The sequence below is a fragment of the Rhineura floridana genome, chromosome 19 (assembly GCF_030035675.1).
Source record: "Rhineura floridana isolate rRhiFlo1 chromosome 19, rRhiFlo1.hap2, whole genome shotgun sequence".
In the NCBI taxonomy this organism is placed as follows: Eukaryota; Metazoa; Chordata; class Lepidosauria; order Squamata; family Rhineuridae; genus Rhineura; species Rhineura floridana.
The window spans coordinates 27,698,166-27,719,787 of NC_084498.1; the positions used below are offsets into that span (position 1 = coordinate 27,698,166).

At 46.4% G+C, this 21,622-nt stretch overlaps 1 protein-coding gene across 7 annotated transcripts in view; it reads left to right on the top strand.

Moving 5' to 3' along the window:
* Positions 1–21,622, top strand: part of SFI1 (SFI1 centrin binding protein) — a 36,780-nt gene that overhangs the window by 1,064 nt on the left and 14,094 nt on the right. For 3 of the 7 annotated variants that reach the window (XR_009759630.1, XR_009759631.1, XM_061602722.1), the window contains exons 1-21: positions 1,190–1,468; positions 2,599–2,714; positions 4,908–5,060; positions 6,445–6,516; positions 7,825–7,935; positions 9,406–9,500; positions 10,040–10,157; positions 10,639–10,741; positions 11,408–11,564; positions 12,834–12,995; positions 13,521–13,591; positions 14,069–14,161; positions 14,749–14,846; positions 15,676–15,742; positions 16,489–16,619; positions 16,720–16,801; positions 17,492–17,670; positions 18,475–18,550; positions 19,369–19,464; positions 20,657–20,733; positions 20,890–20,992. Coding sequence is in view for 5 of the 7 variants with exons in the window: in XM_061602722.1 (XP_061458706.1) it covers positions 1,211–1,468; positions 2,599–2,714; positions 4,908–5,060; positions 6,445–6,516; positions 7,825–7,935; positions 9,406–9,500; positions 10,040–10,157; positions 10,639–10,741; positions 11,408–11,564; positions 12,834–12,995; positions 13,521–13,591; positions 14,069–14,161; positions 14,749–14,846; positions 15,676–15,742; positions 16,489–16,619; positions 16,720–16,801; positions 17,492–17,670; positions 18,475–18,550; positions 19,369–19,464; positions 20,657–20,733; positions 20,890–20,992 (2,418 nt within the window). In the remaining 2 variants the exon portion in view is untranslated. Of the gene's footprint in view, positions 1–1,189; positions 1,469–1,526; positions 1,744–2,598; positions 2,715–4,907; positions 5,061–6,444; positions 6,517–7,824; positions 7,936–9,405; positions 9,501–10,039; positions 10,158–10,638; positions 10,742–11,407; positions 11,565–12,833; positions 12,996–13,520; positions 13,592–14,068; positions 14,162–14,748; positions 14,847–15,675; positions 15,743–16,488; positions 16,620–16,719; positions 16,802–17,491; positions 17,671–18,474; positions 18,551–19,368; positions 19,465–20,656; positions 20,734–20,889; positions 20,993–21,622 lie in introns of those variants that run through there. The other 4 variants (XM_061602724.1, XM_061602725.1, XM_061602726.1 and 1 more) reach the window with 3 other exon arrangements.

Genomic DNA, 21,622 nt, shown 5'->3' on the forward strand with positions numbered 1-21,622 from the left:
GAAGGGGGACTTGCTTATCCAAAGCAATGAGATAGTTTAGCCCCGATACACAGAGGCATAAGGCAAGCTGTAGGGTCCTGAATTGCACCGCAGCGCAGCCAGTTGGTTCCAGTGAGTTTTTTTTTTTTTTGCATCGTTTAAGGACACAGACGAAGATAACGCGGATTAGTTACCCTTTAACAACCTTCCATTGGTCTGTCACACAATTAGGTGCCATACTCACATGACACCTGCAGATCAGAACTCCCGTTTAATCCATAAAGATGCAATTTCCACCTTTTCATCTTGTTTAACCGCCCTTGACTGGCTGTGTGATAAAGTGTGTTAAGGGGCAACTCGTTTCGTGCATCACTTGGGCTGCAATCCTAAACATGTTTCCTGGAGACTAAACCCCATTGAACGTAGTGAGTGTTGAGTCAGCATCCATAGAATTGCACTGTTGGGCTCTGCACTAAAATATGACTTATTGCCAATCCACTGTTTACAAACATTGTTTTCCTCTGTGCTCCTGTTCATTTATGTATATGCACATATATGCACATCTACAATAACAGGAGCTGTTGTCAACAATATCAAGCTACAATAAACTATTCAGCTTTTAAAGTACCTTTCAGTGCAGTTCTTGTTTTCTCGGGAGAAATGTGTTTAGGCTTGCACAGTTTGTTGCTTTTTGTGAGGTCCTAAAATGACTGGATGAGCGATTCAGTTCTGTTGAACTGTGTGAAGTATGCATAGGATCGGGCTGTGAATCCCATTGAAACCTGCCAGATCTGTTCCTCAGAGAAAACGTGGGATTCGTGGATTGTCAAATGATGGGTTGTTGTGGGGTGCTAATATGTGTGTGTGTGTCCGTGTCCCCTTACCCTTTCAATGCAGGCTGCGAAGTGCGGCCGGGTCCTTATTCTAAACCGGGACAGCCAAATGTTGCGGGACTGCAGCTCCCATCATCCCCAACAAGCACGGCCAATGGACACGGATGTGGGAGTTGTAGTCCAACAACATCTGGAGGGCACCACATTGGCGCCTCTGTGATCTAAATTGTAACATGGTGTGTGCGTGTGTGGCTATAAAGAGCTATTCAGTGGGGCTCGAGGCGACTTCGAAATCGCGCCTTTTGCCCCGGAAACGAATCCCACATTCGGTGTGTGGGGTGGGGTTGCGTGTGGTAAATTGCCCATTGATTCTGAAGGGACGACACGACATTCTGCATATGCTCAGAGGGCCCCGTCTCTCCCTGCCGACCCCAGGCCTGGATGGGCTGAGTTCCTGCCGACGCAGCCGCCGTCCCGCCCAGGCCAGGCCCCCGTCTCCATGGCGACCACTTAGCGGGCGCAGCGCCTCAGCGAGCAACGAAGGCGGCCGGGCGGCTTTGGGGGTCTCGGCTGAGGAGGAGGGAGGAGGTCTCGGGCCGCCCGCGCTTTTTCCTGGCCCGGCATCGACTGAGGGGAGACCGGACCCTCATCTCCGGGTATCTTCCGCCCAGTGAATGCCCGAAGCGGAAATGTTGTTGTGGGAATGCGCGGCTCGCTCTACACGTGTATTAGGAGAGGGCAGAATAGGAATATGCCGTTTTCAGACCGCAGACGGAGCAAATCTCTCTCCTTTTTTTTTAATGGCCCTTTTTTGGAGTGGGGAGTGGAGTGGAGAAAACATTCCTGCAAGTTGAAACTAGCCCCTCAGGCAGCAGACTGAAGCAGAACCGTTTTCCCAGAGAGATGCCATAATTCAGCCTTGCCAGACCAGGTGCCCTCTTTTTCCTAAAGATACCCAACACTGAATGGCCTTTTCCCCAGGTTCCAGATGTAGCAGGGGTTCAGTCCTGGCCTTGGAAAGGACTTGAAAATAAAGCTGCCCCTGTTGTAATGCCCTTATGCAAATCTGTGGTGCGACTGGCGTTTGGGAGGTTGTGGACAGTTCTGGTCGCCTTACCTTGAAAAGGGTACTGTATTGTGGAGTTGGAAAAGGCTTTTAAATTATTTTAAAATTATGCATGGCATGGAAAAAGTGGACAGAGAAAAGCTGCTCTGCCTCTGTCATAATACTAGAACTCAGGGACATCCAACAGAGCTGAATATTCAAAGATTCAGGACAGACAGAAGAAAGGACTTCTTCACACGGCGCATGGTTAAACTGTGGCACTTGCGCCCAGAAGAGGCAATGATGGCCACCAGCTTGGAGAGGATTAAGCTAAATTCAAAAGGCTGTCAGTGGTTACTAGCTACATGTTGTACCTTCACTGTTGGAGGCAGTATGCCTTGCTGGGGATTGCAAGTGGGTCAGGTCCTGCATTTTTGCTTCCCTTTGGGGCAAGTGGTTGGCCGCCGTGAGATCAGGATGCAGGACTAGATGGGCCTTTAGCCTGATGTGGCAGGGTTCCTCTTGGGTTCTTACATTTTTGGACTATAACTCCCATCAGCCTCAGTCAGCACAGCTGGGCGTTGTAGTCCAAAACATCTGGAGGGCTCCAGGTTGTAGAAGGCTTATAGTTTTTTTAATTGCAGAGAGGGTATTGTGTGCATGTGTATGCCGTTCTAAAATCCTTACCATCTGATGTGGCACAGTCCATTTTTTAAAGAAATAATAATTCTCATGTTTTAGCCAAAGATTTCTTGTGTTCCACCACCACATGAGATTTTTACCAGACAACTCTGGTCTGCATTGGACAGTGGAGGACGTAAGGCTGTTAATGTGATGGAGAAGAAGGCCAAAGGCAGGTAAGAAATGATGAGCAGAAAAGCCCTGCACCCACAACTCAGCTATGTTGTTGCTGGAGTTTAAATAGTTCCTGCTGGGCGCAACTATTTGTGAGCAAGGATTGCTGCTGCAGAGGATCTAACAGGTATAATATAATGCAAGAACCATGTTAGCTTGAGCAAATTATTTCTGGCTGTGCTACAGATCCTGGGTAGCAGCCAGACTTTCCCCTCTTTTTGTTATTAATTTTTTGATCATCACATTTATATCCCACCTTTCCTCTTCAGTAGCTCAAGGTGGTATATATGGTTTTCCTGCTCCTCACTGTATCATCACAGCAACCCTGTGAGGTAGGGTTAGGCTGAGAGACAGTGACTGGTCCATAGTCACCCGAGTGAGCTACATGTCCGATCAGAAATTTGAACCCTGGTCTGCCAGGCCCTGATTTGACCTTGGCGCTCTCCTATCCCAGAAGCTGGCTGACCAGGGAGAGAAGGCAGGGCTTGCTCCCACTAAAACTGTCCCTGTACTTTTTCCCAGATAAGTGAATTGGCCTAAAGAAAACAAAGTATTTGGAGATAGGTGGGACCCTGTTGTCACGGGAACAAAACCTGTCCCCTGACAGTGGGTAGCTTGACCCTCTCTGAATGGACTGCATAGGTATATCTGAGTGCATTGTACGCATGTGTGTGTAGCATTCTGTTCCCCTCTTTTATGACCCTCGTAGCTTGGAAAAGTTACTTTTTTGAACTACAACTCCCATCAGCCCCAGCTGGGATAATAAATATTTAACACTTGTCTAATACATAGACAAGGTTGAAGACTTTAAATAGCCTTTTAAAATTGGCAAGTTTCTCTTTCCTGTTTGCTTTTTGGTTAAAAGATATACAAGAGCTCCTATTTGAGCAGGTGATCTGTCTAGTCCTAATCAGTTTAGTCCAATTGTGCCCTAGATATCCTGCTTATACACGTCCAGATTAAAAGTGTTAAATCTTTGCAGTGTGTACAGCAAACTTCCCCAACCTGGTGCCCCCAGCTGTGGCTGATGGGAGTCGTAGTGTAAAACTTCTGGAGGGCATCAGATTGGGGAACATTGGTGTATACTGTGACCACCTTCAGAGGTCAGGTGTTATGAACATAGTAGCAAGCGGCAGCCTCCTTTGTGCCCAGTACATTTTCCCTCCTGCTATATATGGCCCATTCCCAGACCACCTCTGTGGGGAGGGGGGAGTGCTCATTCCACCACTAAAAGAGGTTTTTTGCCAAATGGTGTAGAATGTATTGTATCACACCATGGCAACTGTTTTTTCTTTCCCCTGAATACTGTGAGACTTGAATTCTCTTCTCTCTTGACCATTAATTGTTCAATAATTTTTTTATGGGTTGATTTTGCAGGTTTTCTTTTAGTGCTGGAAGAGAAAGCAAGTCTTAGCTTGTCTTAAGTTATTGATAAAAAGTTTTTTCAGACTCAATAAACTTGAGACTGGAGACAAACAGTAGTTTTTTAAAAGAGTTGAAAGCGATCTGAGAGAGGCCTCACTTCCCATAGTCGCGTTGTCACTTCTGGTCAAACAGGTGTTGTGAGTTTTGAAACAGTACAGAATGCTGCAAAACTTGCAGGACTGGAGGCAGAAAAGGGGCAAGTCTTCAGGCCGCGAGCAATGCTCCTTCTTTCCACATCACCTACAACTGCAGTGAAGTGGGGTGGAATATTATCTGTGGAAACTGTTCCAGGCCTTTATTTATCTATGGAAAAATTTCCATTTCATAAATTAATTAGTAACAATAAATGGATGCCAGTTCCAAATACAATATTAGGCGAACTTGGCAGTTCCAAAGTTTTTAACTTTGTTTACTAAATGCAAGTAACGCAAGCATTCTAAATTACATCAGTCTTATAAACATAAGAGCCCCCGAAGCAGCTGGATCAGGCCAAAGGGGGCCCATCTAGTCCAGCTTCCTGTTCTCACAGTGCCCAGGCAGATGCTTCAATGGGAAGCGTCTCGCAAGCAGGACCTCAGCACCAAAGCCCTGTCCATTTGCAGCTGCAGCATCATTCTGAATGAACTGGGGCCAGGAGGAAGGGTCTGCTTAATGAAATCTGTTTCTGTTGCTTTGAGCTGTTTGTGAAAGTATTAAATTATCTAGGTGTTTATATCTGCTTAACTGCAAGTCTAGCGGCTAAAGTGCTGATCTGTTTTATTTTTTAAAAGTCTGAAGTTTCTAAAGACGCAGAAACTGCAAAGTCCTAAAGAAGGGGCAGTTGGACAGTATGTTTCCCCTCGACTTACTGGAAATCGCAGGATCTCATATCGTGTTACCTACACTTGGAACCGAGGTGGGAGATTAAAAGAACTCTGCATCAGGTAAGAAACACCTTTATGTTTTGTATGTTCTCTGTTGGGCTTATTAACCTAATATGAAAAGCATCTATGTCCAGTAGTTAGATTTTTCAACGTATTTATTTAAAAATGCACATCCCTGGCATCACTGCTAGTTGGGGATGAATACTTTGTGTGGACATTACAGTGATAATGCTGTCACTGAGATCTTGACGTTTATTTAAATGATGAAAGTGTCAAACATTTTTTGTTTTTGTTTATATGCAAAGAAATGATAAGACATTTATGTAGAGAATATAGAAATGATAAAATAGAACCAGCTATCAATGGTTCTTGGGTATACCGCAATGCTGTGTAGGTTTCTCTTTAACAGTCTGGGGTGCAGAGTTAATTACTGTTTTCCTTTCACTTACGTGCATCCCGTGGAGGAAAACCATTTAGAGGACAAGGTTAGCGTCAACATTGCAGGGATGGATCAAAACAGGAAACTGTTTTCAGCAAATTGGCTTTTATGATTCCCATATTTTCAGAGCTGCCCAAAAGCCACAAACATGCGAGAGGCCGTTAAGGTATAGAAGGGGCAGAGCTGGGGTTACCCAGGGAGGCCTGATGTCTAGTCCTTGCTTAGCCATCTCGCTTGCTGGTCTCATTTTTAGCTGGTTGCTGATTTTTATTTTGACATTTTATATTTTTGATATGTTATTTTACTGTATATTGCACCCTTCCTCGACTTTTTGCCCTCCAGATGTCGTTGGACTCCCAGTTCCCATCAGCCCCAGCCAGCACAGCCATCAGGGATGATGTGACTTCTTGTCTAACAACGTATGGAGAGTGCTAGACTGGGGGAGGCTGATACGTTGCTGTCATTTTTTGTTTTTAGTTTTATTGCTTAGCTATCTTGGGCATCTTGCATAAAATATTGATTTATGCTCATAAAAATAAATCAGCACATAAATAACTAACTCGCCTTATACACTTGTTGTATGCAAGAAATGGGATTATTTATTTATTTAAAAGATTTGTTCCCCACTTTTCCCGTCTACAAAGGAGTTGGTCAAAGCAGCTTACATTACAAGTAAAAAGCAAACCTAAAAAGCAGCAGTTATCCAGTCATTAAAACACAGATTCACAAAACTATAAACAGCAGCAAAAACACATAAACAGTGCTCACAACTGAGTACAATTCAGCAGCAACAGAGTCAAAAGTTTGACAAGGAAAGTTTCTCCATATAGGGCCTTATAAGTGCCTTATGGGTGGCATAAATATGTAACATAGTTTATGTTTGCAGTGGTACACTGGGAGGAATTAAACAGAATTTACATATGAAATATCTGTGTGTTCATCTTTGGCTGAAAGTTTATAGAGAACAAATATATACCAAAAAGCACTGAAATGCTTGCTTTTTAGACACCTGGCCAGGAAATTCCTTTACCTGTGGATGAAGAAGGCATTTGGAAGAGTCCTACCTTCTAGAGCCAGGTAGGCAAAGCAAGATTTCTCCTTAAGGAGAATAAGCATTTCTGTATTAATATACAAACATCATCGGAACTGGCCTGGGACAAATGGAGCAAACTTGGTACCGTTGATCTATGGGCTTCTGGCTTGTGCATATGTAAAAGTGGTATTTTTCTGAAACGTGAATGATCTGGAAAGGGATCAGTTGCTCAGTTCTGCTTTGTATGAGTTACTTCTGTTTAGGCCCCCATGGAGAACAGAGAGGGTGCTGACATTGTAGACCGTTGTCACCAACTGCTGAATCTCATCCAGATGTTTCTTTATTATTTAAACTTTCATTTAAAAACAGTTATATACTGCTTTTTCACATTAATTTTAAAATGGGTTCACAAACTTAAAAAAAGAAACATCTATAAAAGAATACAGTCTAAATAAACACACATACACACAAATGAAAAAGAACAGCAAAACACAGCAGTAGAATCTAAATGAGGACCAGAAAAGCAAGCGCCTAGTTTTCAAAGGCCTGTATTCAACTAACTTTTACTCAGAGTAGAGCTGTTGAAATTAATGACCATGACTACCTTAGGTCCATTAATTTCACTGGGTCTACTCTGAGTAAAGGTTAGTTGATATAGCCCAGAAGGTCTGTGCCTATTTTGGAAAGTTACCCAGGAGGAAGCTGCATGGATTTCTCTTTGTAGAGAGTTTCACCACACTGGGGTTCCTACAGAGAAGGTCATGCTCTAAGAGGTGGCTACTTAGCTTCCTCATGGGTTGGAATTCAGAGCAGGACTTCTTTAGACAGCAGCCTTCAAGAGCAGAGTGCTGTCCCAAACAACAATATGTTTGGCAAACCGGCTTCAACATGTAGTTTCAGATTAGTGGCAACTTGCAAATCATGCTTTGGTATTGTGTCTGAACCATCATGTAGTCATCAGCCTGCTGTTGAATGATTGGAGCGCCAAGATGTTGAAAGCCACAGGCTTTTATTCTTAGCAGAGTCACCTGCTGTACTGTCATGTTTGAGGAGAGACTGGACTTTTTATGCAAGTTCAAAAGGAAGGATAACACATATGAGAGTGAATCAGAGTCTAATTCTCTCTAGAAACACTTCCATGTCCACAGATGAAGGACACAATCCAGCTCACAGACAAACATGCTTAAATGCTGTTGACTTCTCTAGGACTAAAGCAGTCCAATCTGTGGACTGGTTGTGAAAAAAATGATGAGTGTGTTAAACAGAAAAAGGCAGGAACTTAACAAAAATGGATCTAAAACCACAGGTATGTTGCTCTTGTCTTGTATGCTTTACATTCTTTCTGTTCCTAGATGCTATTGTGATCAGAAGATACTGCGGAAAACCTTTGGGAAATGGAAGGAAGAATGGTGGGTTGTTTGCAGAGAATGGAAGCTGACCATCAGGGCTGATTGCCACTACAGGTCTGTGAAATGGACTTTCTAATACCCCAGAAAGAGGAAATTCCTTGTTTGTTGGAGTGTGTCAAAAAGCAAGCTGTGCTATCCCAAGCCATGATGGCTTTTCTTCAGTCCTGTTTTATTTTGTACAACTCTTTTCACAAGTGCATGCATTCCTTCCTGTGTCCTAACTAAAAATAAAACAGTTCAGTTCAGGCCCATCAGACCCAACCACAGCTTGCACTGACCATAGTGTAGGACCCAAAGCATCCCCAAACGGAACATAACAAACAAGACAAAAATAAAAAGGAGGACAAAGCACGCACAGAGTAACTGCTTCTCTACTCTGCCAGTATATACACTCAAGGTAATTGCCCTGTAGGTCTGTGATTTTTTTTCAGTTTCACTGTTTATCCATACTACTTTCCCATTGGCTGCCTGCACTAGCGTCTTGTACATAATGATCCATTTCTAGTGCTTTCTTTCACTTTCAGTTTATAAAGACCAATCACTCGACCATCAAAGTTGTTCTGCAGAATCACATTGTCTATGGCTTTGGTAATTTCCAGGTTTTAGGTACCCATCTAAGTATTGCATGGATTGATCAACACATTTTAATGAATAACAGCTTTGCAAATAAATTCACAAAAGCCACTATCAGACAGGTGCCTTCTCGTCTCTTCAGTGCTTGCTGAAGACATCCATTCCTCTTCCAAAATGTAAATGTACTGCCTTCCAGTCGATTCCGACTTATGGCGGCGACCCTATGAATAGGGTTTTCATGAGGCTGAGAGGCAGTGACTGGCCCAAGGTCACCCAGTGAGCTTCATGGCTATGTGGGGATTTGAACCCAGGTCTCCCAGGTCATAGTCCAACACCTTAACCACTTTCAACAAGCCTTCTAAAATCTTTACCCAATTGTTTTAACTGTTTTATGTATGTAACTATTTTATATATATACTACTGATACTTTTATATATACTACTGACTACTTTATATATATCAGCTGACAGTGCTTTGCCCCTGAAGCTCCCCGCACTACAGCTGATCGCCCTGCTGGCGCTGTATTAGTGGAATGCCGAAAAGTGGGGCACCAAAAAGCGGGGCCCTACTGTATATTGTAAATCGCTTTGGGATACCTTAAGGGATCATAAATGAAATAAATAATAATAGAAATAATACTAAATACTAGGCCACAGAAGTTTTTACAAGGCTACACTTGCCTACACATGACATGTGGTTAGTCATTTTTTACCTTAAAACTGAACAAATTTTCCAGCGTGGAGGGGATTTTTACTTGCCATAAGCAAGTGAGGGAGTGGTTGTTTCCAAACCTGTTTTATCACCTGTGTAAATAAATAAATACTTTCTAAGCGACAAGAAGTTTATGATACAAAAGCATTCCCCAAAGCAGTTTGGAATGAATCATCTATATAGCAGATGACTAGGCTGGATTTTGGCCATTGCAAAGTATTATTTGCTTCTGTTGGCCAGGTATTTCCTGTACAACTTGATCTTTCGGGCCTGGAAATCCTACGTACTCCTGCAGCGAGAGGAGAAGATGGCCTTTTGTGTTGCAGAGGCGCATGGTGAGCAAATGGAATGAAGAGACAGAGATGTCTGTTGTGGAGGCACATAGAACAGGAGGGGAACCTGTGGCCCTTCAGTTGTTGTCAGACTACAACGCCCACCACCCTGAACATTGGCCATGTTGGCTGGGGCTTATGGGAGACAGAGCCAAGCAACATCTCGTGGAGTGCAGGTTCCTCAACCTGAAGAAGAAGAGCCTTGGTTGCCCTCTCTGTGCTCTTCCAGTGTAATGTTCCTGTGCAGATGGCAAATCTGCTTGAACCTGGCAGTGCGCCGGCTCTTCACATATTCTGCTGTGTGTTACATTAATCCTGGCTATGGCGGGAAGGGAGCCTGCGCAAAAGCTCAATGAATTCTTCATCTGCTCTGAAGTATTTGAACAGCAATTTATCTTGCATTTTGACACGTGTTGCAGCTAATGCATTTTCTCAAAAACTTAGTAGTTGTTAAACCCATGGATTTTTACTGGTGCGAGAGACCTTGAATTTTACAACACAAAAATGCTTTAAAACCATGTATTGCTTTGGCTTTTTCACAGCAGAAAAAATGAAAACCCTTTGGACATGGCACTGTTGGTTAAGCTATGTGGAATTACGCCGGATGAAGCACAGGATGCACTTGGAGGCCCTCAGCTTCAGAGAGCAGAGCGCCTTGCGGTGAGAACTGGCTCATATTCAAAAGGGTTAATGATGCACACAGCACTCCTTTCATCCCTACTCCATCCTTCTAAATATCCCAGCCCTGCACACATTTCTGGGAAGTTAGGTCCTTTCATTTCTGTGGCTTGAGCTTTAAAACTGACTTCCATTCCCCCCACCCCTTTCCATGTTAATCCATCTGCTGAAGAACCTCTGAGCATCTGCCATGGACTCCCAGCGCACTGCCGAGGATAAAATAGGGCCCAGAAACCTTGGGGTGTCTCTAAGGCAGCTTTCCCCAGCCTGATGCCCTCAGTCCTAGCACCAAATGCCCATGGTGGCTGGGATGGTTGGAGGTGTAGTCTAAGCATCAAGGAGTTGGCACCAGATTGGCAAAGGCTGCTGTAAGAAGACTGCTGGGGGTGGTTTTCATTATTCTCTTCTCTAGGCCACAGAATTAAATTCTGAAGTACGCCCTAACTCTTTTGGTTTTTGACAGCCTGTCATGGAGATTGTGGAAGAAGAGATGGTCCCAGAATCAACTTGGCTGTGAAATGGATGGCCAGGCTCTACAGCACTGGGCCCAAGGCTTGCAGTTTCGCGTGAGTGCTGGAAATATTTGTCCTTTAAACCTCATGTGCCTTTGAGGCACAAAAAGAAAACCTAGCATGATTATTTTTTAAATTACTGCTGTTTGTAATGATGGGTGCCATGTCTCTGGATCACATGCAGATAAGATCTGCCTTGCTCGGTGGCAGACAGATCCATCAAGACCAGCATCCCTGTTTCCAGCAGCGTCTGCTCAGCTGCCTCTGAGAAACTCCCAAGCAGAGACGGTGCCTTGTTATTTGTCTCAAGTGTCTGCTACCTGGAAGTACACTGCCTCTGTACAAGGAGGTTCCATGTTAATAGACGTATCCTCCACAACTCTTTCAGAAATGGAGATTTTAGCAAGAAGTGGTACTTTATTACGTGAGAGTTTTCGTTTCGTTCTGATTTCTCTTGAGCCAGAGCCACACAAGGAGTGCCTTAGGGGGCCCATATTTCTCATAGTGGTGGGGGTAGGATGTCTGCCCTTGTACATGAAAGAGAGCGAAGAAATATTTTGCCTCTGCTAGGGGTGGGTAGGCAGTAGAACACAAATGAGATTGGTGAGGAAAATATGCCTGAAGTTACATCTCTGTGCTTTCTCTGTTGCCCTGCCTTTTCCTCTCTTCTTTCACTGCCTTGCTCGACCCGTTATTCTTCCTGCTGATCCTTGCTGCCAGGCCTGGCTCCAGTGGAAGGAGCGCTATGCATGCATCCAGGAGGAGAGGAAAGAGGAGGCCAAGGCAGTCATGCATGAGCGGCACACAGCGAGGACGAGGTGCATGAAAGCCTGGCGTGTCTATGTACAACTCCGAAGGGAGAAGGAGCATCAGGACAGTGAGTCAGGCGCAATGATTTGGGACAAAATAAGAGTTAATTTCTATACCAGGGCCACAAAATGATGCACTTCTTCAGAGTGAGATGCTTTTGATTCTCCCTTGGAGTGATGGATGTCTCCAAGAGGGCTTAGGTTCCTCCTGTCACTTGAAGGTAGAAAATTCAGTGGCTTCATTGCTAGTATAGGACAGCCTGGTCCAGAACCGCTGACAAGCTTGACTAGCAAGGACTCCGTTAGACCACACAGCAGCCTGGACTGAAGGGTAAAGTACAATATTTCATATGGGATGAGTTTATTGTTTTGTCTGACATTGCCTTGTCTGGCAAGGGTTGGGTGTAGCAGAAAGCCACGGCTGGGCACCTTTGACCACCAAACATGCCTGCGTGCGTGCTGAAAAGCTCTCTAGTAAAAGAAAAACTAGTCAGAGATGTTAATTTGTTCAGTGGGGGCAGCTCCATTGAAAGGAGGAAGGGGGAGGTCTTGTTCCCTTAATTGCTGGCAGTGATTTTAGTAGAATCCAACCTGGATCTCTAATGAACACAAGCATTGTGGGAGCATTGACCAACTGCTTTGTATTGGCACAAGTGAACAGCCACATCCTTTCAGATGTAGCTTTGCAAAGGCTACTTATCTTAGGAAAACTCAGTTTTCATTTCACTTCATTTTTTTTAAAAAAAAGGGCGTTATCCCTCACGATTGCAGAGATGTAAACAGTTTCCAGAAGGGCTGCAAAACTTAGTCTACAGCTAAAGCTCAGTCCCTCCGCCACTTGTATTCTTGCCTCAAATTCAATTTTAAAAAAAAAATCTTAGAAGGAGAAAAAAAGTATGCATAAATCTCAGAGTAAACTTTATTTTGGCACAAGATAATCAGAGTTGCCTTTTTGTTTTGTTTTTTGAGCTAGTGGTGCAGCACATTATAGATGTGTGCTCCTGAAGAAGTGTCTTTCTTTACAAGCTTCTTTACAAGTTCGCCTCTGTGCAAATTCTGCTTTGCTTATCGTACAGAAGACAGTGATCCATGGCTTAAATGCTGACACTAGAAGAACCCCGAGGCTGGATCAGGCGAAGGGGGCCCATCTAGTCTCACAGTGGCCAACAGGACGCCTCAATGGGAAGCCCACAAACAGGCACCAGAGATTACTTTCATTTCCATTTCCTATTTGATACTCAAACATCTACTGTATCACTTGAATAGCAACGCTTGAACTCCATCCCCTGACCCTGATACCAGCACAAATGGAGCAATTCGGGTCTCTCTTGTTCCAGAGCTGGCCTTGCAGCAGCACCAGACCTGTGTGCTCCTTCGCTGTTTCTCGGTGTGGCGTCTGACTTGGGAACACAAACAGCAATTGCACATCCACCAGGAGCACATTGTGCAGCTGGCAGCAAGGATTGCCTTGCGAAGAGTTTTCACTCGATGGAAGCAGTGTATCCATATTCTTCTCAGGCCTCTCCAGGGATTTTGGGGATATTGGCAGTAAGATTTGCAGAGAGAGAGAGAGAGAGAGAGAATGTAAAGTGACCCTTTATTTTTAAAAAGTGACACATTTTGAACATGAGAAGCAGGTCTATATTCCAGCAGGTTTATTGCAGGTCCCTGCACTGGAGTGTGGCCTGCTCTTCAATTTGGTGAGCACTTGTGGATCATGGATGGACCATAACACATGTAGCAGTCTTGAAGAACAGGTGCATATAAAGCTGTGCAAGTATTCAGGGAAGGTGATCACGGGTTGCTTATTTGCTCCTTTTCCTCATAATCAAAGGCAGGAGTGGACACTCAGTTAGTAGGTATATTTAAAGTAAAAAGAAGAATGTAGATTAACTTGTAGAACTCACCAACACAGAACGTTGATTCTTCCACACTACCTTCTTCCATGTCAGGGATAAACTACTGAAAGGTTGATTCAACCTAGCTGGGTAAGCAGACTTTTTTTTCTTAACCTGTGTAAACAGATGTGGCATTTTGTACCGAAGCAGCTGAGCACCACGAGCTTGCTGAACACCACTACAGACGCCACCTATTGGTAAGAGATCTGCCATACCTCTGGCAGGGGGAGGCCTGGCCTCTCTGGAATGACTTCTGACCAGGAAGAGCTGCTTTCTCCATGATGATTCTCCCATGAGGCCACTTTGCACACTGGCAGCTGTCTGCTTGCCAATGTGTGTACAAACAGCAGGAAGCCACAGCTGACCTTATCTGCTGTATACCTGTAAAAGGGGCAGGGATGGAGACACACGCGCCACCATTTTGTGGCTACTGCTCTTGTGTGGCGCAGGAATTTCCCGGTGGTTTATCACCAGACCATCTCCCATTTATAGTGACCAAAATCTATTGTTGGAACCTGCCACTTCCCCATTTCTCTTCTGTATTAAGCTGACTTTTATATTCATAGATGGTAAATAAGATGGGCTGTTCAAGACACACTTTTGCCTTTGTAGCAGGAGTGCCACAACTAATGTGCTCTGGGATTCAGGACTATGTGCTGTTTTGCTTTTCACAGCACCAGGGACTTAGTGCCCTGCAGAAGAATGTTGCAGATGCTTCCGTCAAGCAAACAAGACGAAATTTGGCTTTTCAGCAGTACCAAGTCATGGTGAGTCTGATCTTGTTCCATGTTGCATCTACATTAAATGTGAATCTGGACCCTAAATCTGCCTTTGTTGTCACATTGACAAGAATGCTACCATCTTGTGTTACTGAGTTGTTCCCATGGCACAAACTGTAACAGCCGCAGAAAACATCTGTAAGAGGTGTAATTGGTTAGGAACAGCTACTTAAAGGTAGACTATTGTGTAACACCTTCATGGGAGGTTCTTTGCGTATCTGTGCAGGCCAGCAGTTTGGAGTACCCTGACTCTTTCCGGGCTGGACTCAGATTATGAAGATGGTGATTAATAAAAAAAGTTAGGGATATGGAAGTTACCATGATGAGTCTGAGCAATCAAACTTCCAGATAACAAAAGGTCGGGTAATGTGCATTTGCTATAAATAGTTTGGCCTGTGTCGTTGTCCAAATAAATTATGTCATCTTGGTCACTTTTATCATTGGTCATTGAGAGTGTGCATTCCTTGGTTGCCGCTGTTGATGTTTCTGTTTTGAAAAGCCGTTCTGTCTGTCTGTCTTTAAGGGCTCTTGTCTTTAGGGTGCATCATGCACGCTCTCTTCTGGTTTTGTTCCAGCTCTTGCACAGGATGTGGAATTGTTGGAAGTCTCATTTGGAACAGAAAGAGGAAGAACAACTCCAGCCCCTGACGCTGGCAGCTCATGCTCACTCCAGGTGCTGCAGGGTAACCACCTCTGTCGATGCAGCAACACATCTAAAGCCTGGTAGCTCCACGGTGTTCTTTCGAAGTTTGCAGTGCTCCCGTTTTTGAAATCTTCTAGGCGAGCCTCCCACAACTTGGTGTCCTCCAGATGTTTTTTAGACAACTCCTCCCATCAGCCCCAGCCTCATACAGCCGTGCTGGCTGGGTCTGGTGGGGGTTGCTGTCCAAAATACCTGGACGATACCAGTTGGAGAAGGCTGTTCTAGGCCCATGCTATTAGGAATGGGTTTAATCTTGATCCTGCCATTCTTTCTTTGTTTCTTGTTAATCTTAATATTACACCTTTCCATCTTGAAGCTCTCAGTGATGTCTGCTGAGGTCCTGGGAGTGAGGCAGGGAAGGGGTACCCAGTGTTGGTTTCCCTCACCTAGAAATCTAGTATTTGAAAATCACTCACATTGACCTAGCTGGCTTTGCTACTTGATTGCAAAGGCTTGCGCTCTGTCTGATGAACAAGATGGTACAATTTACACTGGCAGAGCTCCCTGTAATCTTACAAAGAGCATGTCTGGTTGAAGTGCACATGAAGCAGCTCACAGGAATCCTGACCATGGTGTCCTCATTCTAGCAAGTTATTTAAAAAACATGCTAACCACTTCTTGGATAGCAGGAGTGGCTTGTTCATTTTAAGTCTCGAAACTGGCGGGCCTGCCCTGTACAGTACTTTCCTGTTAACATTTACTTTGGGCCTGTAGAGAGCTGTCCTTGGTCCTGGGCTGCAGGGAGCTGTCCACTACACTAGAGGTAGCTATTGACTAAACTGTATGCTTTACATTTCAGTGCTGTGCTGCTGCATCGGTGTCTCAGGACCTGGTTACAGAATGCCAGTTGGGAAAGACATAAGAAGGTAAGGAGGTTCCATAGCACAGTCATTTTTAAATTCTTTGGTGCCTGAACCTCAAGCTTTTGAGTGGGACCCACTTTTAAATGTTTCCCTGTATATGTTCTTCCACCTGGTCCCTTCTCTCTATTTATCATTTCTGTTGTGTATTAATCTCTCTCTCTCTCTCTCTCTCTCTCTCTCTCTCTCCATCCTTCCTGTTTTCTTTTAAAAAAGGACTGTGGTGGGGGTGATGCTGATCCCACCCAGTTGTGCAGCCAAAGGCCGATGCCATGGCACAGCCTCTTCCCCAGCCTGACTCCTGACTCCTAGCAGCCAGCATGGCTGTTGGTCAGGGAAGGTGGGAATTGTAGTCCAGCAACATCTGGAGGGCACCAGGAAGGCTGCTGTAGCAAATTTAAATGCTGCTTTCCACAGCTCCATTGCTATGTGGGCTATTTCTTCTAGACAATGTTCACCTCTTTCTGCTTACTAACAGTTTATTCATGCGCAAGGCAGCTAGCTGTATGCAGAATGAAGAAGGCTCTCTAGGGAAGAAGTGTAGAGAGTTGTTCCTTATCTTAAATGAAGCAAAGTCAAATAAGTGACAGCAGCTCCCTTGGTAGATCCTTCCCACTCTGGTCATTTTGTATCAGGCATCTGCATGTGCAGATGCGCATCTTTTAGGTAGCTCAGGCCTTTCTGGTTCCTTAGGGTGAGGTTTTTGTAACTTTCGCTCTTAAAATCTTGTTGGAATTGCAATCTTCCTTCAGTTGCAATATGCCAAAGCTGATGGGCACTACGAGGGCGTGATCTTGCCTGCCACCTTCCAGGCCTGGAAGCGATTCAAGGATCATCAGTGCTGGTGGAGAGAGATGGAGGGGATGGCTGTGTGCTTCCACAGGTAGATGTTGGGGGACAGCCCATAAGTAGGACACCTGCTTTGCATGGATGAAGTGCCTTTGAGCAAATCTCCCAGACTCACCAGCTCCTTCCCCTACCAGGGAAATTTGGACAAGGCGATTCTTTGAAAGGTGGCGGCTGAGAGAACATGAGCAGCGAGGGAACCAGACAGCAGAGAAAATGGTAAACCTGGATTTTTGTTTCACTACCTAAGCAAGGCCAGTAGACAATATCTGCACTGTTCCTCTTGAATATATCAGGTGTTTCCAACAAGAGATGGTTTTGGCAGCCACGTACTCTGTTGCACTCTGAAATAGCCTTGCTCATTATACCTGGGACTCCTGTGCCCAGTCATGAACCTAAATACGCACACCCACCCCTGCCAGTGCCGGACCCTTGCTCTGACTTGGAGGCACTTGCTCTGGCCTTGTCCAGCTGAAGGGAGGAGAAGGAGGAACTCTGCCTGTGTCAAGACACCCTACTCTCTTCTTAGTCCATGCGTTCCAGACAGGAGTCCTATAACTGCAAACACAATCTGGGTCTCAAAGTCCACTTGGAAAGAGGAAGTGGAAGGAAGCAAGGATTTTTCTGCGCCTCTGGTAATGATGATGCTCAGACTTCCTCAGGGTCATTGCTGCTCTCCTTCCTGGCTCTCCTATCAGTTTTGGGTCGATCTGTAAGGTTTATTTGAGTACTTGAGCTCAATTGGGTGGTGGCCCTCTGTTGAAAAGACTGTGTAGATTATCGGAAATGAAGTGCTGGCAAAATAATCCTTCTGCTTTTGCAACAAGACTGCCGCGTGGGACACAAAGTGGTCTAGCTTTACCGTGCTCTCCTTTGGTGCCTCTCCTCCTCCTCCTCCTCTCTCTGCAGGCGGTTCTACACTCTGAGCACCGGCTGCTGTCCCTGTCCTGGGGCTTCTGGCATGGGAGAACTGTGGCACAGCTGGAAGAGCAGCGGGGCCTGTCCGTGGCCAAAGAGCATCACAGCCGCCAACTCCTGCAGGCAACTTTCCATCTCTGGAAGGAGAATGTCCAGGAAACAAAGGAAGGGTGAGAGAAGAGACAATAAGAGCAGCAGGAGGTCCTGTGTCCATAAACGCTTTGGGCTGACTTTACCTGACTCTCAGTGACAGTGTTCTTGCAAAAAAGGCCCACTTATCCTTGTCCTTCGGGAGACAGCCTACAGTCAGCATCAGGCTCACCAAACCTCTCCAACCATTCCTCTGAACACCTGCTGGTTCCCCTGACTTTGCTATGGTCTCTGTGCCACTTCCTGCTGTTTGCATTGCCTGCTTGCACCTTGGGCCTGGCTGCCCCATAGCTAAGGCAAGGCAGGTCTGTGGAAGGGCACAGCAGGGCCCTCCTTGTTGCCCAGACCAGAGACCAAGCCTGATCCGGATCCTCTTACAGGACTCCGTCTACATGTGGCCTGCTGGAGCCTTTTGTAGTTCCAGAGGCTTCTTTGCCATTTTCTCTGTGGGTCCTTCCTTTGGCCCCATCTTGGTGGAGGTGCAGAGCCAATCTCCCAAGCTCACATACCTCATGCTTCAGGTTTGCAGCTGACTTGTCTCCTGGTAAAAACCACCGGATAAGTGGCACTGTGGAAAACAAACGCAGCATATCCCCATGTTCGGTATGTGGGGTTTTCCTCGTGGTATTTAGTACAAAGGGCCAAGGAGTTCAGGAGTCCTCACAGCAGCATTATTATTTATAACACTGCTTTGGGGGAGTAAAAGCTTTCCATAAGCCAAAACGACAGGCTCCGCCTTCAGGCTCACCACCCAAGGCAGTAGGACAGAAGGCATCCATGCCTGCACTGAAGCTTGAGAGAAGGTCCATTGTGCTTCCCTTTAGGAGGATGAAGGAGGCCAGAGCTTCAAAGTTCCACTCTGTGAAGCTCCTGCAATGGTCTTGGAGGAAGTGGCAACAGGTAAGAGGTGTGTCGGATGCACTTTGTGTGGGTCCTCTCCTGTTGTAACCAACATTCCTGGCCTGATTGCTTGCGAGCAGGAGTGTGTGTGGTGTGCTTTGGGTACCTTGAAATTCTTCCCCAAGAAAGCCCACACGTTGCCATAACATGAAATAATAGAAATTGGGAACCTGTTCGCTGGCATTGCATAAGTCTTGCTTCCCAAGTTTTCAGGTTTTCAAAGAACTTTGAAACTGTTGGTAGGGAACGAGAGAACGGAAGAAGGGAAGAACACAGAGATGAGGGACCAGGAGGTAGGAGGGTGGGAACAGTCGCTGGTGGGGAGGGAGGAAGAGGACACGAGTCACCCTGGGCAACTCAGCCTTGCTGCTGTGGCTTGAAAGATTTCACACCTTTCCAGGCTTTTCTCTGCAGCCACAAGGGTCTGTAAGCTTGTGGGATTTTTTTAAACAACAAAATTATGAAAACAGAGATTCCCAGGCCACCCAATTCTGTGCCAGGTTCCACAAAGGGGGGAGATGACAGCCGTTCACCACAGGAGAAAGATGATGTGGGGGTTGTCTCCTTGTCCAACCCCTGGCTGGCTCTTTCTTCTCAAAGGGACACACTTCCTGGAGCCAGCTGCGGCTGACAGGAGTTCTAGTCCAAAACAGCTGGAGGGCACTGGGTTGGAGAAGGCTGACCAAATTCACTATAACTGACCTAAACTCTGCTAGGCAGCAGGAAGCCATATGGATCCCTCCCTGGTGAGGAAGTTGCTCTTTCCTTTGTCTGCCGTGCCTCACAGGGTGATGTCCAACTCCCCTTTTCCCTTGCAGTATTTGAGGCACCAAGCCGAGAAGTGGAAGAAGCTGGTGAGAGCCGACGTGCACCACCAGCGGGGTTTGCTGCAGAAGGTCTTATCAGCCTGGAAGGTAAGTCTGGGGTCTTCCTTGTGGAATGCCAGGTTGCTTGGCTGTGTCGAAGCATGGCAGCCCCAATGAATCACTTCACTTGGCTGATCTGAGATGGAAGGCGGGGGCATTTGTCTTCTTTGTGTGCTACTAGCCACGGGCAAAGGGCTGTGCCGTCCTCTGCTCAGGAGAGGTGCTCTGCGCTGCAAGGACATGTTATGTTTCTAGCAGTACCAAATAGGAGCACTCAGAAAATTCTACATCCCCTTTTCAACAGAAGTGCTTTCCTTAAGGGAAAAGCATCTGGATTCCCAAAACCAGTGGGTCGCAGCTGTGTTTATATTGCTTGAAAAAAGAGGTTCACAGTTACACTATAGTTTCCCCTTGATTTGGGAGGCTTGCAGAGATCAGAGCTCCCTTGTTCTCCCTTGGAGAGGATATCCTGCAAAGGGTTAATCCACCCACTGGTCTCTGGAGGCAGGGCTCCCTAGTGGGGAGAAACCACTCCTGTTTCTCTTCACACGGTTTTCGCAGGGCTCAGACTTCTTCAGGGTCTTGTGATTGCTTCCACTAGCTGGCCAGCTTAGCCTAGCCGTTCCTTCACACGCCAATGAGTAACACAGATTCCGCTAGCTAGTCGTTTTTTATAGCAGGCTTGGTCAGTCTCCTTCCCTTTTTTTATTGTTCACCTTTTTTTTCATAAAGAGGGAGAGAGACTGAGCAGTGAAGAGGAGGAGGAGTTTGGCACAGCATTGGTGCTCGAGTGAGGCTGCCTTGTGGTCCACCAAGCACCCTTTGGATGCTTGAAGATATCTTGCCCGCACACCCGGCTGTTTGGTGAGGCTCACAGGTCCATCAAATCCCACACAGTGAGCATGGGCTCAGAGGATTGGCCAGCATCCTCAGCTAAGTAAAGAGGATGTTAGACAATACAGCACTTTCAGCCCTCTGCCTCCGACAAAAAGCCTACAAGAGGAACTGAAAGCAGAAACGTCCTCTGTTTCCTCCTGTCTAACAAATCCGCCCAGCAGCTGCAAAGGAGTCCTCTATGATTGCCCTACGGGGGTGCCTGGACTCCCTGCAAATACCTCTGTTTGGTGCACTTGTGAACTATAGGATGATGAGTCCCGCTTTAGTAAATTGAACGTACAAAATCTCATCTAAATATGTTAAAACCTGGAAGGATGAAGATTTTGACACTTTTCTCTTGCAGGCTTACCAGAGTAACATCCAGGTCATTCTGGAGCAAGTGGCCAAACGGGAGGAGGAGCATCATCGGCGGCGGCTGCGGTAACCCTTCTTCCACCTGGCCCTGGCCCTCCTGGGGTAGCCCTCCCTCTCCCTCTCGCACCCCTTGCCCACCCCTTGCCTTCCTCCCACTGCCTCCTTCCCAGGATTTGTCCTTGCTAAGAGCCTCCTCCGCCCCATCTCTGTGTCTGCCCTCAGGCAGGTGATGCACACCTGGAAGGAAGGCGTGGCCGATTCCAAGCATGGAGCTAAGGAGGCCGCACTGGCAGAGCAGCAGTACCAAAGAGCTCTTCTCTCAAAGGTGACTTCATCATGAACCTGAAGCTGGCGCACCCCTTGACCTGCCGTGTGTGGGGGGATGTGGGGGGTGTCAGTGGCACCGCTGGTTCATTCTCTCTGGCTGCCCAGCAGCCCTCTGCCCCCTGTTTCTGTGAAGTGCCCACGTGCACAGCGTCCTCGCAGAACAAGGCATCAGGGGCAGCAGCAACCCCTGTGGGTGGCGGAAGGGATGAATGGATGGGAGGGCACTCTGTGGTGATGGGAGCAGTGCGGCTGGCCCTTTCCATGGCCCAGGGTGGGGTGGGGAGCCTCAGGCCTAGGTGCCAAATGTGGCTCTCCAGGCCTCTCTGTCTGGCCCTCGAGATTCTCTCCAGGCCACGCCCTTCTCCCAGCCCTGCTCCACCTGCTCCTCTAGTGCTTGTGCCTAGCTAGGATGCGTCCTTGAACTGTGATAATGTCTCTTGCCTGCCTGGATGGAGAGATTGGGGTGTGTGTGCATGTGTGTGTGTAGAAACCTGTGACTCTGCATGGATTGAACGTAACCTACCATACAAAGGTAAGAGTCATATCTGTTGCTGTACCCACCACTGGCATGCGGCCCCCAGAAGGCTGCCCACAACAGAATGCGGCCCTTCAGCTGAGAGAAGTGCCC